General features: G+C 45.5%; 2 protein-coding genes across 3 annotated transcripts in view; both read right to left on the reverse strand.

Annotated features, from left to right (window-relative positions):
• LOC112263286 (5-aminolevulinate synthase-like) overlaps positions 1-3,253 on the reverse strand; it is a gene marked incomplete at its 5' end in the record, with an annotated part of 66,140 nt that extends 62,887 nt beyond the window's left edge. Inside the window, 2 exons of the mRNA XM_042304853.1 lie at positions 1,311-1,532; positions 3,076-3,253. Of these exons, the coding sequence (XP_042160787.1) occupies positions 1,311-1,532; positions 3,076-3,253 (400 nt within the window). The remainder of the gene's footprint in view (positions 1-1,310; positions 1,533-3,075) is intronic.
• A 3,252-nt stretch (positions 3,254-6,505) lies between these two features.
• LOC112222112 (5-aminolevulinate synthase, nonspecific, mitochondrial) lies at positions 6,506-16,513 on the reverse strand. 2 transcript variants are annotated; one of them, XM_024384732.2, is made up of 11 exons: positions 16,357-16,513; positions 13,325-13,550; positions 12,872-13,054; positions 11,927-12,052; positions 10,847-11,066; positions 10,167-10,351; positions 9,828-10,007; positions 9,120-9,284; positions 8,261-8,529; positions 7,277-7,439; positions 6,506-6,914 (listed from the first exon to the last, which is right to left on the reverse strand). In XM_024384732.2, the coding sequence occupies exons 2-11, from the start codon at positions 13,527-13,529 to the stop codon at positions 6,754-6,756; spliced, it is 1,857 nt and encodes a 618-aa protein (XP_024240500.1). In that variant the 5' UTR covers positions 13,530-13,550; positions 16,357-16,513; the 3' UTR covers positions 6,506-6,753. The 2 variants fall into 2 exon arrangements, with proteins under 2 accessions (XP_024240500.1, XP_042185407.1); XM_042329473.1 differs by lacking the exon at positions 16,357-16,513 and adding an exon at positions 16,019-16,042.
• Positions 16,514-16,973: the final 460 nt, after the last annotated feature.

The raw sequence follows: 16,973 nt of genomic DNA on the forward strand, positions 1-16,973 counted from the left end.
GACAGGTAGAGGAGGACAGACAGACAGGTAGCGGAGGACAGACAGACAGGTAGCGGAGGACAGACAGACAGGTAGTGGAGGACAGACAGGTAGCGGAGGACAGACAGACAGACAGACAGACAGACAGACAGACAGACAGGTAGTGGAGGACAGACAGACAGACAGGTAGTGGAGGACAGACAGACAGACAGGTAGTGGAGGACAGACAGACAGGAGGACAGACAGACAGACAGACAGGTGGTGGAGGACAGACAGACAGGTCATGGAGGACAGACAGACAGGTCGTGGAGGACAGACAGACAGGTCATGGAGGACAGACAGACAGGTCGTGGAGGACGACAGACAAACAGGTCGTGGAGGACGACAGACAGACAGGTCGTGGAGGACAGACAGACAGGTAGCGGAGGACAGACAGACAGGTAGTGGAGGACAGACAGACGGGTAGTGGAGGACAGACAGACGGGTAGTGGAGGACAGACAGACAGGTAGTGGAGGACATACAGACAGACGGGTAGTGGAGGACAGACAGACGGGTAGTGGAGGACATACAGACAGACAGGTAGTGGAGGACAGACAGACAGACAGGTAGTGGAGGACAGACAGACAGGAGGACAGACAGACAGACAGACAGGTGGTGGAGGACAGACAGGTAGCGGAGGACATACAGACAGGTCGTGGATCCCTTTCAGAGACAGTAGAGCTGCCAAGCCAGGCAGCATTTCTGGTACGATGAACACACTCCACCAATGGCTGTGTTTTGATACACAGTTCATTAAGAAGCTGCCCTACATTTCATACTGAGAACTGTTATTTTATGGTGTGATATTGCTGTTGTGTAAAGGTAGTGTTGTGTTGATTCTAGCCCACTATGTTTTCACTTTGAATCTGGGTCATTTTATATATCAGGGGTTGGCAGGATGGCCTAGTGGTTAGAGCGTTGGACTAGTAACCGGAAGGTTGCTGGATCAAATCCCTGAGCTGACAAGGTAGAAATCTGTTGTTCTGCCCCTGAACAATGCAGTTAACCCACTGTTCCCCGGTCGTCTGTCATTGTAAATAAGAATTTGTGCTTAACTGACATGCCTAGTTAAATGAAGGTCTGTGTCAATTACATATATGCTGTGCTTCATTAGCATTGAGTAAACTCTCTCCCTAGAAACAGGCTTCTTGGTCAGTATCACCAATATAGAACATGGTGGAAAACCTGTGTCTCCTGTTCTTCAGCTATATACTGTCAGAATAAGGCCTTGGTAATTGTCTACGCCCCAGAGACAGAGCTGTGTCTCTCCTTGTTCAGTGTATAGGCCTGCATGCGGTAAGGTTCTGGATGGACTCATGGGCGTTAAGCTGGTGTTTCCTCCGGAGGGCGCGGCCCTCCTCCCCTTTAAGGGTTTGGATGGACTCGTGGGCGCCCGCCAGCAGCATGGGAGGCAGAGACGTGGTGAATATGAAGCCTGCAGCGTAACTACGCACCGTGTCCACCAGGGCGGCGGTACTGGCGATGTAGCCTCCAACACAGTCATACGCCTTGCCTGGAAGGGGGGGTGGGGCTTTATTGGATGTTAAAGGAGACTTTCTGTCACGCCCTGACCATAGAGAGCCCTCTGGGTTCTCTATGGTGTTTTAGGTCAGGACGTGGCTGGGGGGGTTTCTAGGTATTATATTTCTATGTTGGTGTGTGTATGGTTCCCAATTGGAGGCAGCTGATAATCATTACCTCTAATTGGGGATCATACTTAGTGTGTCCTTTTTCCCTTTTTCCCACCTGCAATGTGGGATATTGTTTTGCGACGGTCTACAGCCCGGAGCCTGCAGCGACGGTCTACAGCCCGGAGCCTCCAGCGACGGTCTACAGCCCGGAGCCTCCAGCGACGGTCTACAGCCCGGAGCCTCCAGCGACGGTCTACAGTCCGGAACCTCCAGCGACGGTCTACAGTCCGGAACCTCCAGCGACGGTCTACAGTCCGGAGCCTCCAGCGACGGTCTACAGCCCGGAGCCTCCAGCGACGGTCTACAGCCCGGAGCCTCCAGCGACGGCCTACAGTCCGGAGCCTCCAGCGACGGTCTACAGTCCGGAGCCTCCAGCGACGGTCCAAGGCCCGGAGCTTCCAGTAATGGTCCACGGCCCGGAACTTCCTGCACCGGTGCCATGGCCAGAGCCCAGTCCAGGCACGGTGTCCAGTCCCGCTCCATGGCTCCATGGCCTTCCTCTGCGACGGTGCCCAGTCCGGGCACGGCGCCCGGTCCGGGCATGGCCGGATCCGCGGTCTGAGCGGGTCCTGCGTCCTGCACCGGAGCTAGTTTCCCACCCTAACCCTCCCCATCTAGTTTCAGGTTTTGTGGTCGGAGTCAGCACCTTTTCGGGGGGGTACTGTCACGCCCTGACCATAGAGAGTTGGAGAGAGTAGAGAATACCTCAGGGTATTGTTTTGTATGAGTGCCTATGTGCGTTATTTCACGATCGTTATATCTTTGTTGTTTTGGAAGTTTTTTCCACATTACAATGTGGAACTCTACTCACGCTGTGCCTTGGTCCAATTATTTATATGACGGTCGTGACACTTTCTAGTCCTTTAGAAAGCCCCCAGCGTGGTGTTCAGCTGTTCTGTCTGGTCATCTTGACTTTCTTCTATTCTAACAGACAAAGCACCTCTCCAGATTGTCCCAGTGTGTGTGATGATTGGTCTCTCAGCAGTCCCCAGGCTTAGAGGAAATTTAAGAAGCACCGTGGTCTCCTAGCAACAGGTCGTGAACAGATCCTAGTTCCTGTTTCTCCAGTGCCCCAAGGAGCGTTAAGCAACAACCTCAACCACCTGTATTCGAGCCCAGACATCTGCTTCGTCTCAGGGTTTCAGATAAACAAAGACTGGTTCAGCGATGTGAATGGAACATAGACAAATCTGGAAGTTGTCTAGGAGACGGGGCAGTTTTCAACTAGAACTGAATGGAGGATGAAGCAGGAATTCCTAATTTTTCAGGACAAACCACATCCCTGATATGTAAAGCCAAGTCACAGGACTTGAAGGTTTAAACATAATTCTCTGGGGCCATTTTGCTTGTTATTTGAGTACTGACCCAGTGTTCCAGAGATGATGTCCATCTTGTGCATGATGCCGTCTCGGTCCCCGATACCTCCTCCCCTAGCGCCGTACAGCCCCACCGCATGCACCTCGTCAACAAACGTGATGGCTCCAAACTCATGGGCCACATCACACAACTCATCCAGAGGACACACCGCTCCTTTAAGACAAGATACACAGTATTATATTTCAACAGGAGGCATTTTAAACAAGATTACAGTAGGACACACCGCTCCTTTAAGAAACAAAGGACTAATATCATAATCTGTTTCATAGAGGTTGGAAAGTATAGAACATTATCTAAACAGGGCAGTGTTCATTTGGGAACCTATTTGAGGGGATGTTTTAGTCTTAAAATATATAAACTCAGCAAAAAAAGAAACGTCCCTTTTTCAGGACCCTGTCTTTCAGAGATAATTAGTAAAAACCCAAACAACTTCACAGATCTTCATTGTAAAGGGTTTAAACACTGTTTCCCAAGCTTGTTCAATGAACCATAAACAATTAATGAACATGCACCAGTGGAACATTAAGACACTAACAACTAACAGACAGTAGGCAATTAAGGTCACAGTTATGAAAACTTAGGACACTAAAGAGCCCTTTCTACCGACTCTGAAAAACACCAAAAGAAAATTTAATTTACCTTTATTTTAGGCAAGTCTAGGCTCTAACCACCTCTAACCACTAGGCTACCCTGCCGCCCAGGGTCCCTGCTCATCTGCGTGAATGTGCATTAGGCATGCTGCAAGGAGGCATGAGGACTGCAGATGTGGCCAGGGCAATAAATTGCAATGTCCGTACTGTGAGACGCCTCGCAGTGGAAGACCACATGTAACAACACCTGCACTGGATCGGTACATCCGAACATCACACCTGCGGGACAGGTACAGGATGGCAACAACAACTGCCCGAGTTACACCAGGAACACACAATCCCTCCATCAGTGCTCAGACTGTCCACAATAGGCTGAGAGAGGCTGGACTGAGGGCTTGTAGGCCTGTTGTAAGGCAGGTCCTCACCAGACATCACCGGCAAGAACATCACCTATGGGCACAAACCCACCGTCGCTGGACCAGACAGGACTGGCAAAAAGTGCTCTTCACTGATGAATCGCGGTTTTGTCTCACCAGGGGTGATGGTCAGATTCGCGTTTATCGTCAAAGGAATGAGTATTACACCAAAGCCTGTACTCTGGAGCGGGATCAATTTGGAGGTGGAGGGTCCATCATGGTTTGGTGCGGTGTGTCACAGCATCATCGGATTGAGCTTGTTGTCATTGCAGGCAATCTCAACGCTGTGCGTTACAGGGAAGACATCCTCCTCCCTCATGTGGTACACTTCCTGCAGGCTCATCCTGACATGACCCTCCAGCATGACAATGCCATCAGCCATACTGCTCGTTCTGTGGATTTCCTGCAAGACCGGAATGTCAGTGTTCTGCCATGGCCAGTGAAGAGCCCGGATCTCAATCCCATTGAGCACGTCTGGGATCTGTTGGATCGGAGGGTGAGGGCTAGGGCCATTCAGAAATGTCCGGGAACTTGCAGGTGCCTTGGTGGAAGAGTGGGGTAACATCTCATAGCAAGATCTGGCAAATCTGGTGCAGTCCATAAGATGCAGCTGGTGGCCACACCAGATACTGACTGTTACTTTCGATGTTGACCCCCCTTTGCTCAGTCTGTGGAACTTGTTCAGTTTATGTCTGTTGAATCTTATGTTCATACAAATATTTACACATGTTAAGTTTGCGGAGTTTATATATAGATTGCTCAAAAAATTTAAGGGAACACTTAAACACAATGACACAGCAAACCTTGCCACAGCTCGCATTGATGTGACATCCTGGATGAGCTGCACTACCTGAGCCACTTGTGTGGGTTGTAGACTCCGTCTCATGCTACCACTAGAGTGAAAGCACCACCAGCATTCAAAAGTGACCAAAACATCAGCCAGGAAGCACAGGAACTAAGAAGTGGTCTGTGGTCACCACCTGCAGAACCACTCCTTTATTGCTAATTGCCTATAATTTCCACCTGTTGTCTATTCCATTTGCACAACAGCATGTGAAATGTATTGTCAGTGTTGCTTCCTAAGTGGACAGTTTGTTTTCACAGAAGTGTGATTGACTTGGAGTTACATTGTGTTTAAGTGTTCCCTTTATTTTTTTGAGCAGTGTATTATGACAGACCAGCTAGATCTACTGCCTCTATTATGTGTTGTTTAAGTGTTCCCTTTATTTTTTTGAGCAGTGTATTTATTTCATGTCAGATTATATTGTATGTAACAAAATCTGTTATATTGACACCAAGAGAACAATGTAGACAGAGCACACAGTCTTACCGGGACTATCTGCATTGACCCTTTTATTTAACCTTAAACCAGGCAAGTCAGTTAAGAACAAATTCTTATTTACAATGACAGCCTAGGAACAGTGAGTTAACTGCTCTAGAAACAGTGGGTTAACTGCTCTAGAAACAGTGGGTTAACTGCTCTAGAAACAGTGGGTTAACTGCTCTAGAAACAGTGGGTTAACTGGTCTAGGAACAGTGGGTTAACTGGTCTAGGAACAGTGGGTTAACTGGTCTAGGAACAGTGGGTTAACTGGTCTAGGAACAGTGGGTTAACTGGTCTAGGAACAGTGGGTTAACTGGTCTAGGAACAGTGGGTTAACTGGTCTAGGAACAGTGGGTTAACTGGTCTAGGAACAGTGGGTTAACTGGTCTAGGAACAGTGGGTTAACTGGTCTAGGAACAGTGGGTTAACTGGTCTAGGAACAGTGGGTTAACTGGTCTAGGAACAGTGGGTTAACTGGTCTAGGAACAGTGGGTTAACTGGTCTAGGAACAGTGGGTTAACTGGTCTAGGAACAGTGGGTTAACTGCCCTAGGAACAGTGGGTTAACTGCCCTAGGAACAGTGGGTTAACTGCCTTGTTCAGGGGCAGAATGACAGATTGTTTATCAGCTCGGGGATTCGATCTAGCAAACCAACTCAGTACTCCCTTTCATATAGCTGAGTTATTACACAATGTGTATGTATTATGACGTGGTTTAATTGATTATTTCTCTGGTTTCTCTGCATTGCTGGGACGGTATCGTAAGTAAGCATTTCACTGTTACTCTACACCAGTTTAAAGCATGTGACTAACAATTTGTTTTTCATTCACTGGATGCATTTAGACAGGCAGTCCAATTCATATTTTTTCTTCACTAAATTAGTCTTTTGACCAATGCATTGGACAGACAAATTTAGTGACAGAGTTGGCACTAAAGTACCAAGACTGGTACTCTGGTTAACCATCATGAATAATAAGTATATAGGACACTATTGGTTATAGCCTCCTCATTGGGGTGGACTTCATGTTCAAACCAAACAGCCTTAAAAAAAATGTGCCCAAGTGAACGCGACAATAACACAACAGGAAAACATTAAAGTTATATTTATTTCGACAATCTAGTGCCCATTGAATACTCAATAATAAGTTATGACACTTATAAAATACAAATATACAGTCTATGACATCACAAACGGTACCCTCTTCCCTTGCTAGTGTGCTACTTTTGACAAGAGCCCTACGGCCCCGTGGTGGATAAAGTAGCGCACTAGCAAGGTAATAAAAAGGTGCCAATGACCGTGACGGAGGAATGGGGTTTCGTGTATTCCCAGGTGTCATCATGCGTGAGCTGAGATGGGGTGGCTCAGGCCTCTGAAGTAAGACTGTTCTCCCTCAGTCATTAGCTCAAAGTGCAGTGGCTGCCGACAGAAGTTACACCCTGCCGAAGATTGGGACTTCAGAGGTAGACCGGACTCCTTCCACGTCTGAACCAACTTCTCTGAAAGAGGGGGAGGGGACAATATTGTTTTTAAAGGAGGATGTACTTGGCCATTTCAGTAAGTTTCATGCTTACTGAAAACCACCAAGGGTTTTACAAAATATCAAGTTTATCTTTTACTACTGGGGTCTTCGAGGTCAAACAAATATTATGTCCAGCCACAGAAGTATACTTTAGTTGTATATCTGGATAAACATGGCGTTAAAGTGAGAGTTGATCCATTCACCCCCCAAAACATTCCCTTCAGTTTTATGCCTAGTACTGAACACGGCTAGAGGTTCACAACAAAAACAACGTTTGAGAAACCATTGACCGCAGTCACTTCCTGTTTACTTGCCAGCTAGACCGAACATGTCTCTTACCGACAAAGTACATCATCATCTGAGGGGTGTGGTGTGGCGTGGGGGCGATGCGTAGAAGCTCCTCCCCCCTGGCGACCGTGGGATAATTGATGGCCTGGACGTAGATGTTGTAACGACTCATCATGACGTCAGAGACCTCAGTGTTCTTCTCCGCGTCGGACACCTGCAATAAATCAATCCATCCATGTGAGACCACGTTGAGTACGTCCTTAGTGACTATGTTGAGGTCTAACAATAATAATAATAATAATAATAATAGTGTTTTAGGTCAAAGTGTTGTAACGCTGAGGTTGTCAATAAACAGTGACAAGGCTGATGGAGAACACCATGCTCTCTAGGTGTGAGAATATGCAGGGCCTGGTCTGGTCAGTGATAACTCTGGGCTCTAGTAAAGCCATGATTCCCCCCCCCTTCAGAACAGCCTCAATTCTTCGGGGCACGGACTCTACAAGGTGTCGAAAGCATCCTACAGGGATGTTGGGCCATGTTGACTCAAACGCTTCCCACAGTTCATTTGTATCCAGTTGGCTGGTGGACCATTCTAGACACCAGGAGCTGTTGAGCTTGAAAAACCCAGAAAAGGTGCAGTTCTCTACTACCATACCCGGTTCAAAGGCACCTCAATATATTGTCTTGCCCTTTCACTCTGAATGGTACACATACACAACCCCATGTCTAAATTGTCTCAAGGCTTTTAAATCCTTCTTTAACCCGTCTCCTCCCCTTAATCTACACTGATTGACATGGATTTAACAAGTGACATCAATAAGGGATCATATCTTTCACCTGGATTCACCTGGTCAGTCTCATTTGGGAAGATTAAGGGCTTGATTGTATTAATTCAGCGCACCTTACATTTAAAGGTAATTTCTGATTGAGCTGACATAAGCAGCGTTTACCGTGAGTCTCAATGAAAGCGGAAACATTGCCTTTAAAATTTCATTCACGCTATAGTGCTGAACCCTAAGATGTAGTGATTCTCACCCTGACAGGGATGATGTGAGAGGGACAGTGGACGACGGGCAGTCCAGAGTCCATGAGCATCTGTCTCAGCAGCTTGACGTTGCGCTGGTGTTTCCTCCGGAGGGCGCGGCCCTCCTCCCCTTTAAGGGTTTGGATGGACTCGCGGGCGCCCGCCAGCAGCATGGGAGGCAGAGACGTGGTGAATATGAAGCCTGCAGCGTAACTACGCACCGTGTCCACCAGGGCGGCGGTACTGGCGATGTAGCCTCCAACACAGCCATACGCTTTGCCTGGAAGAACATATCAATAACACTAATTAGGACAAAATAACAAATTAAACACTCTTTTGGGGGGCGTTAAAGGAGACGTTCTAGTCCTTCAGAAAGCCCCCAGCGTGGTGTTCAGCTGTTCTGTCTGGTCATCTTGACTTTCTTCTATTCTAACAGACAAAGCACCTCTCCAGATTGTCCCAGTGTGTGTGATGATTGGTCTCTCAGCAGTCCCCAGGCTTAGAGGAAATTTAAGAAGCACCGTGGTCTCCTAGCAACAGGTCGTGAACAGATCCTAGTTCCTGTTTCTCCAGTGCCCCAAGGAGCGTTAAGCAACAACCTCAACCACCTGTATTCGAGCCCAGACATCTGCTTCGTCTCAGGGTTTCAGATAAACAAAGACTGGTTCAGCGATGTGAATGGAACATAGACAAATCTGGAAGTTGTCTAGGAGACGGGGCAGTTTTCAACTAGAACTGAATGGAGGATGAAGCAGGAATTCCTCATTTTTCAGGACAAACCACATCCCTGATATGTAAAGCCAAGTCACAGGACTTGAAGGTTTAAACATAATTCTCTGGGGCCATTTTGCTTGTTATTTGAGTACTGACCCAGTGTTCCAGAGATGATGTCCATCTTGTGCATGATGCCGTCTCGGTCCCCGATACCTCCTCCCCTAGCGCCGTACAGCCCCACCGCATGCACCTCGTCAACAAACGTGATGGCTCCAAACTCATGGGCCACATCACACAACTCATCCAGAGGACACACCGCTCCTTTAAGACAAGATACACAGTATTATATTTCAACAGGAGGCATTTTAAACAAGATTACAGTAGGACACACCGCTCCTTTAAGAAACAAAGGACTAATATCATAATCTGTTTCATAGAGGTTGGAAAGTATAGAACATTATCTAAACAGGGCAGTGTTCATTTGGGAACCTATGAGGGGATGTTTTAGTCTTAAAATATATATACACACACACAGTCAGCAAAAAATGTATACAAAAATATTGTATTTTCAGCTGGTGAACAATACATACATAAATTTAAAAAACTGTTTCCCGGAAGCATAGAATGGTGCACCAAAAAACAGGTCTACCACTTCTTAGACTTGCTTTCAATTAGAAAGAGATCTACATAACCCATTCCTATGTTTGGTCAGGTCAGGTCGCCCCCCCCAAAAAAAAGTTACATGTGTTCCAAATGTCAACCTATATAATGCACTACTTTTGACCAGAGACCTATGGGGCAGAAGTAGGGCACTATATAGGGAATAGGGTACCCTTTGGGACACATTACAAGAACTACACTCACCATCCATGGAGTGGACCGTCTCGAAGGCCACTATCTTTGGAGAGGAGGGGTCTGATTTCAGCAGCAGCTCTCTCAAGTGGTCAGGGTCATTGTGACGGAAGATGAACTTCTTGGCTCCACTGTTCCGGATGCCCTGGATCATGGAGGCATGATTCCCTGCATCAGAGTAGATCTCACAGCCTGGAGACAGGAGAATAAACAGGCTGTTCAGTACCATGACCCAGATTAACTCTCAAATGTACAGACTCTGCACACCTGGGCGACACAAAAAAAACAACTAGCCCATTGTTATTTGGAAGTACAGTTTATGGTACAAGAGCAGGTGAGTAATGGGGTTACCTGGCATCATCTTGGCCAGGGTGAACAAGGTGGAGTCATTGGCTACGAAGCAGGAAGTGAAGAGTAGCGCAGCATCCTTCCTGTGGAGATCTGCTAGTTCCTGTTCCAGCTCCACATGGAACTTACTGGTCCCAGAGATGTTCCTAGTTCCTCCAGCCCCACTGCCGTGCTTATGCAATGTCTCCCTGGAAACAGCGGGTAAAGTCAACAGCTGCCCCGGAACCATGATTACCCCAACGTCTGACAACACCACCACCAGGTAAACAAGCCAATTAACAAGCTCACACCTTCACGGAGTCATTAACAGACCACCCTTTGTGGGTATCTACATATAACCCAAGAGATATTTGATTGGTCCTCAGGGGGAACAGTGAAACAGTCTGTTCTGTCATCTCCCCTCAGGGATCAATTAAGCTTCTGGTTGTGTTCAGTAGGTAGCATGAGAAAAAAAATTCTGAAATTGAATGAAATGAGGGAGGTTGCCAATTACTAATCTGGGGGAAAGAAAACCCATTTGAAACACACAAATTGCATTTTTCCTACTGTGTGTTCTACTAAACTGCTGTGTGTTGCAAATGGGTTTTCCTACTGTGTTCTACTAAACACAACCCATCAAACCACCGGTCTGTTCACCTCATTTATCTAACTATCCACTCGTCGCCAGTTGTCTGGCTACTTACGTGATGGAGTTGACGACCCGCGGGTGTCTGCTCATGCCCAGGTAGTCATTGGAGCACCACACAGACACGTCTCTCCTGTTGCTTAGGGAATCGGTGTAGTCGTCACCCATGGGGAAGTCCGTGGCTCGCCGGTTAACCGTCTTAAAGACACGGTACGTGTGGTCACTCTTCTTCTCCTCAATCTTCCTCTCAAAGAACTCATCGTAGCGGAAGTTCGAGACTGCAGGGAGAGGAAGGAACCATGATTACAAGGTGAAAGAGTTTCCTGTTTCAGTAAAAATGGAACATTTCGAAACTCAAGTAACCCGTCAACTTTATATCTGCGAGGCCGACGACAAAAGGCTCTGGTTTTATTTCCTCCAACCAACCTGGCCATGATTGGGGTCATTTAAAAGTCCTGCCAACCCCTCAGTATAATGCCTCACCTTTTAACTTCCCAGCTTTGGCTCTAATTAAATGATGAACATAGTCATTATGAAAAAGTACGAACAGAAAAACAGCAGTCCGTATTAACATGTCATCAGCCTGGTCCAAAATCAAAACATTACATGCACGATTTTTTTTTTTTTACACCAAAAAGGCAATCTTTAAAATGTATTTAGGATTTGTCAATCTAGCAAGCCAGGCAACTTTTCAGAGACAAAGATGTGGTTTGTTAGCTAACAGGCTCATAATAACTAGAACAAATCTAAACATTTTGTTCAACCATTGCACACTTTTTTAAAAAAAATTACCATAAAGGGAAAACACTTTTTTTTAAAAGGTAATGATTACATCTATGGTGAGCTGCTGACTTTGTGAACGTGAAGAAATTAATGCAATGTCACGTCGCCATGACATCGATCGCAACACGGTCAAAGTGTAACGCCACTTGGGACGAGTGAGGCGATATAAAAAAGACTAATGCTGACAAGAATGGTTAACAGTCGTTTGAAAAGGAACCATAAACAGTAACCAATTATTTTCTTCAGGACACACAATACAAATCCTATGAAAAACAGACTTCTATGCTTCAGGCTGCACAATTAACTTCTCTACGGGGACAATAAAAGTTTGAACGGTCTGATCTTGGTGACTCACAGCTGGGCATGTTCTCCTGCAGCAGTTGGGACATCCTGGTTGGACGTTGCTTCAGCAGCTTCTTCATCAGATTGGAGGTGTTGACCGCACCAGAAGAGCTGGCCAGGACCTGGGCTGGGGTCACATCTGGAGAAACACAGCGATTAGCGATGACTGAATAAAGAGAGTTTATTTTAATATTTCTATGGGCTGGATCTGACACATCTGGATCCCCCCCCCCCTCGGTGCTTCAACAGCCTCCAGTCTTCTAAGAAGGCTTTAATATGGAGTTGGTCCCCCCTCCCTTGGTGCTTCAACAGCCTCCAGTCTTCTGGGAAGGCTTTAATATGGAGTTGGTCCCCCTCCCTTGGTGCTACAACAGCCTCCAGGGAAGGCTTTAATATAGAGTTGGTCCCCCCCTTTACTGCCATAATAGCCTCCAGGGAAGGCTTTAATATAGAGTTGGTCCCCCCTTTACTGCCATAATAGCCTCCAGGGAAGGCTTTAATATAGAGTTGCCCCCCTTTACTGCCATAATAGCCTCCAGGGAAGGCTTTAATATAGAGTTGGTCCCCCTTTACTGCCATAATAGCCTCCAGGGAAGGCTTTAATATAGAGTTGGTCCCCCTTTACTGCCATAATAGCCTCCAGCTTTCTTCTAGGATGTTGGAACATTGCTTCCATTCAGGTACAAAGTACCTGTAGACTATTAGTGAGTTCAGGCACTGATGTTGGCCAAGTCAGCCTGGCTCACAGATGAGGAAGGACATTCAAAAAAATACACGGAAAAACATAGTATTTATTTTGTATGGCTTTAAATGACCTACATCTGTATTGGTCAAATAATATCAGCCTCCAGGTTATTAGGACTGTCCTGTACCTCTGAATAATAAAGTAGAAGTTTAATTCAGAGCCTTAACCTGTATTAAAGCCTATGATCCAATATGAATTTAACTCCTTGTTTACCTTTCTGAATGGTGCGGACCTCCTGCACGTCCTCCTGCAGCTGGAGGCTGGCCTGGCGCACCACACCGCTGTTCTGGCCCATCTCAGCCGCCAGGAAGGGGCACTTGGAGGCCCCCGAGGCCTGACCAGAGGGGGGCATGGGGTGGCTCTGAGGCAACTTGGTGGTAGTGCCCCCATTGGCACCTAAAAAAGAACAAAAGACACTAGGGTAAGGAGATGAAGAGCAACACAGTGGATTTAAATAATTATAGCTTTTGACGAGTTGTTTATTGGAATCGAGAGTTTCTTGCCATGAGATATAACTGTACTCCTATAGACTGTTGTAAATGCCGCAGAAGACAAAAATTAATGTCCCTCCTGGGCAAGAGTTTTCCCTGATCGTGTGATCTGACCACCATGAAATCTCCTGCCTCCAGCAAGGTTCAGTGTTAGATTGATATCCACGCCCCTCACCTGGTGTCTGGGCTGAAGTCACGGTGTCCTCAGCCTTCTGGAACCTAGCTGAGGAGGAGCAGAGAGAGCGGGCCAGAGGCTTGGAGGCCAGGTTCATCATCACAGGACATTTCTGGGCATAGACCACCAGGGATTTCCGGGCCTGCTGGAGGAAGGTCTGGGGCACGCGGGACAGGAACGGGCAGCGGCGAATTAAAGTCTCCATCCTTACAGCGATTGTCAAAGCCTTGATGGGAAACAGAAAGGTGACGATTAGGATTGACAACATCTCTTTTAGAGCCATTCACCCGTGTATCAGCAGATATTGGCCTTAACGCTATGCATTGTATCGGCGATAAGGGACACTCAATAAATAGGATGAAAAGGGGAATGTCATAGTGATCTGAACACTAGTGGCCAGTCTCATAATGTCCTTGTCACAAGGTATGAAATCAACAATTGAAGCTTATTGGACAGTTACTCTTCTGGATTGCAATTTCTGAGAATTCAGGGTGGAAACATGACTCATTTCCCCGCTGTAAACCAGTCTATCAGCAGATATATCGGTGTCAGAACCAAATTAACATACCGTTGGAGCTTTAAATCTCCTTTGAAGCAGACTTTACAAGTAAAAAAATGTAAATAAATTAGAAATTGCGCTACTAATGCACATGGCACAAACATGTCAACTCTCATAGAAAGTCATGTTTTTGTTTGGTTAGCTTTTGGCAAATTTGAAATAAAACATTTTCCTTCTTCAGAAGTTCCAGCTAGGCAGGCTAACATTAGCTACTTTATTTTCTAGCTATCATACAGTAGGTGTATTTTAATAATTATATATTTAATTTAAAGTAGACATGCAATCACAAGTGACCTTGGCGCAAATAAACCCACAAACTACCGGTGGCTGAAAACACAATCATTGCGGGACAAACGAGTGACGAATTTCCAGACAAGGGCGGTCCATTTAATTCCTGAACCGTTTAGGTGGGGGGGATATTGGTCAATGTGCCCTTGAGCAAGGCTCTCATCCAGAGACACATACAGGAGCAATTAGGGTTATGAGTCTGCTAAATGACTCACTACTGAGTTGATAAATGGCTACTACAGGTTCTCATGAAGTATACCCAAGTTTGTTGTGGTTAGACTTTTAGTAGAGCGCAAAGGGCTCATGTAGCTGAATTGTCCCAGTTTCAGTGATTTCCATACACTATCCATGTGATTAATTGAACACAAATTTGTTAACATCCTAAATGACTTATTTCAAGTGACCGATTTCCTTATAAGAACTAAAACTCTAAAATCGTTGCACACACACCATGACCTAAAACATGTGGACACTTGCTTGTCAAACATCTCATTCCAAAACTATACACATTAATATGGAGTTGGTCTACCCTTTGCTACTATAACAGCCTCCACTCTTCTGGGAAGGCTTTCCACTAGATGTGGGAACATTGCTGCTATAACAGCCTCCACTCTTCTGGGAAGGCTTTCCACTAGATGTTGGAACATTGCTGCTATAACAGCCTCCACTCTTCTGGGAAGGCTTTCCACTAGATGTTGGAACATTTGTAGCTGAATGGAACTAGAGCATTAGTGAGGTCAGGCACAGATGTTGGGCAATTAGGCCTGGCTTGCAGTCATTCAAATAAGTGTTGCAACCAAGGACCGACTTTTTTTACACGCTTCAGCACTCGGCACTCCCATTGTGTGAGCTTGCGTGGCCTTCATGATTGTGCCATTATTGATGCCACAACGCCACTTCACAATAACACTTACAGTTGACCTGGGGCAGCTCTAGCAGGGCAGAAATTTGACAAACTGATTAGTTGGACAGGTATATCATTTGTTTGAATCTAGTTGATAAAACCCTTGTTTTTAAAGTACTAATTTAGCAAAATAAAAGTCATATGAACAAGTGTGACACATGTAATTGAAAATAATCCCTTTACACCCAAAAAATGTTGTATTTTCAAAACCTAATGTAAGAGACCAACGAAACGGAAAGAATAGAAATAGCACACAGAACACTTCTACCGCTTCTTAGACTCAATGAGAATGATCTATGGGAATTTCGTCTGGTCGACCAAGAAGTTACATATTGCAGATTTTATTTATTTTTTAAGTCTAAACTATCGACTGAGCCAAAAAACGTGCTGATTTATTTTGATTTTAACGAGTGAAAATGAGTTTGTCCTGCCTTCCAGTCCATATGATTTTTTAAATCATGGCAACAAAAAAAAAACATTTGACATTTAAAAAGGATTTAGATTACAGTTAAATTACATTGAAGTGTAATCTGACATGCCAAATTAAATCAAGTGAGCCTAAAATACCAGCAGTTAGTTGTGAATCAAGTCAAGAGAAACATTTCATATCTACCGGGTTACATTTTAGATGTCATAACTCGCATGCTGACCACACCGTTTTATTTTGCCTTACAAAATACATGTTATTTAATCACTGCACCCACACTTCAAAGAGCGTCTGCGTAGCTAACTAAATGACCACACTTGTTAATAGTTTTCGACCTGTCCCCCCAAATGAAGAGTTGGTTTTGATACACCTGCGTGTCCTGATCGTCTGGTGTGGAGACCAAATACAACATGAGCGCGATGGACGCACACGGCCGGTCCAGTCAGCATGTTACCCAATGAGTCACATCAGCAAAAATATTGGTTTTTCTATTTTAAAAATAAAAAGGATTCATACAAATATATGTTCACATTAGCTAAATGAACTAGCATGGTCCGGAAGGGTTATGGTCGTCCGAAGAATCCCAGATAACACGGACAACCTAATCATCGGCCCGGTTAGCCCTTACATGACCGCTGGAACTGAACTCTTCCGCTGCTCTATACATTCATTCGCTACATACTTCCTTGCGGATAAGAAACGTACATCCGTGAGCGTGATGTAACGTTACCATTTGACCGGAGCAAAGATTCCGGGTAGCCATGCAAGGTTAACCCCACTAACTAGCATACCGGGCACGCTAACTAACGAAACCGGATAAATTAAAGACGAATGACTTGTTTTCGTTTGCTTACCTCGCTCGGTGTGTTTCAGGTCACCCTCTCACGAATGAATAAAGATATTAAAATATAACTTGGCAAGATCTTAACGCTGTTTCAGTGTAAATATATTACGATAATGCTTCGTTATCCTACACTGAGGACGAACGACAGGACCCGGATACGCAACCGGCTTATAAGATCTACTGCGACTATTAAGTATCGCGAGAAGATGAGTGTGTACGTCATAGCACCCATCCCAGATAGTCCTGGCTAGCGTCACTAGTTACCACAGCCACAAAGGTTTTCAAATGTAACCTTCATTTAACTAGGCAAGTCAGTTAAGAACAAATTCTTATTTACAATGACGGCCAACCGGGGAACAGTAGGTTAACTAACTGCCTTTTACAAATTTTTACCTTGTCAGCAAAGGGATTTGATCCGACAACCTTTCGGTTACTGGCCCAACGCTCTAACCTGCCATCCCACATGTGATTGTAAACCTACCCTTAAACCACATTGCTAACCTTAAATTATGACCAAAAAGCTCATTTTAGTTTTCATGATTTTTTAAAACAATATAGCCCATGAAGATTTTGTGGCTGTGGTGACTTGTGGAAACCGCAGTCCCCCTTGCCCTCAGATAATGTTCC

This window comes from Oncorhynchus tshawytscha, linkage group LG02 (assembly GCF_018296145.1).
Source record: "Oncorhynchus tshawytscha isolate Ot180627B linkage group LG02, Otsh_v2.0, whole genome shotgun sequence".
Classification (NCBI taxonomy): domain Eukaryota; kingdom Metazoa; phylum Chordata; class Actinopteri; order Salmoniformes; family Salmonidae; genus Oncorhynchus; species Oncorhynchus tshawytscha.

Bases quoted from the DNA above. Each gene is read 5' to 3' on its own strand.
- LOC112222112 (XM_024384732.2), bottom strand. From the start codon at position 13,529: ATGGAGACTTTAATTCGCCGCTGCCCGTTCCTGTCCCGCGTGCCCCAG. The intron at 9,285-9,827 runs GTGAGTGTAGTT...CTTGTCTTAAAG, and splicing joins GACGGTCCACTCCATGGATG to GAGCGGTGTGTCCTCTGGAT. The intron at 8,530-9,119 runs GTCAGTACTCAA...ATGTTCTTCCAG, and splicing joins CATCATCTCTGGAACACTGG to GCAAAGCGTATGGCTGTGTT.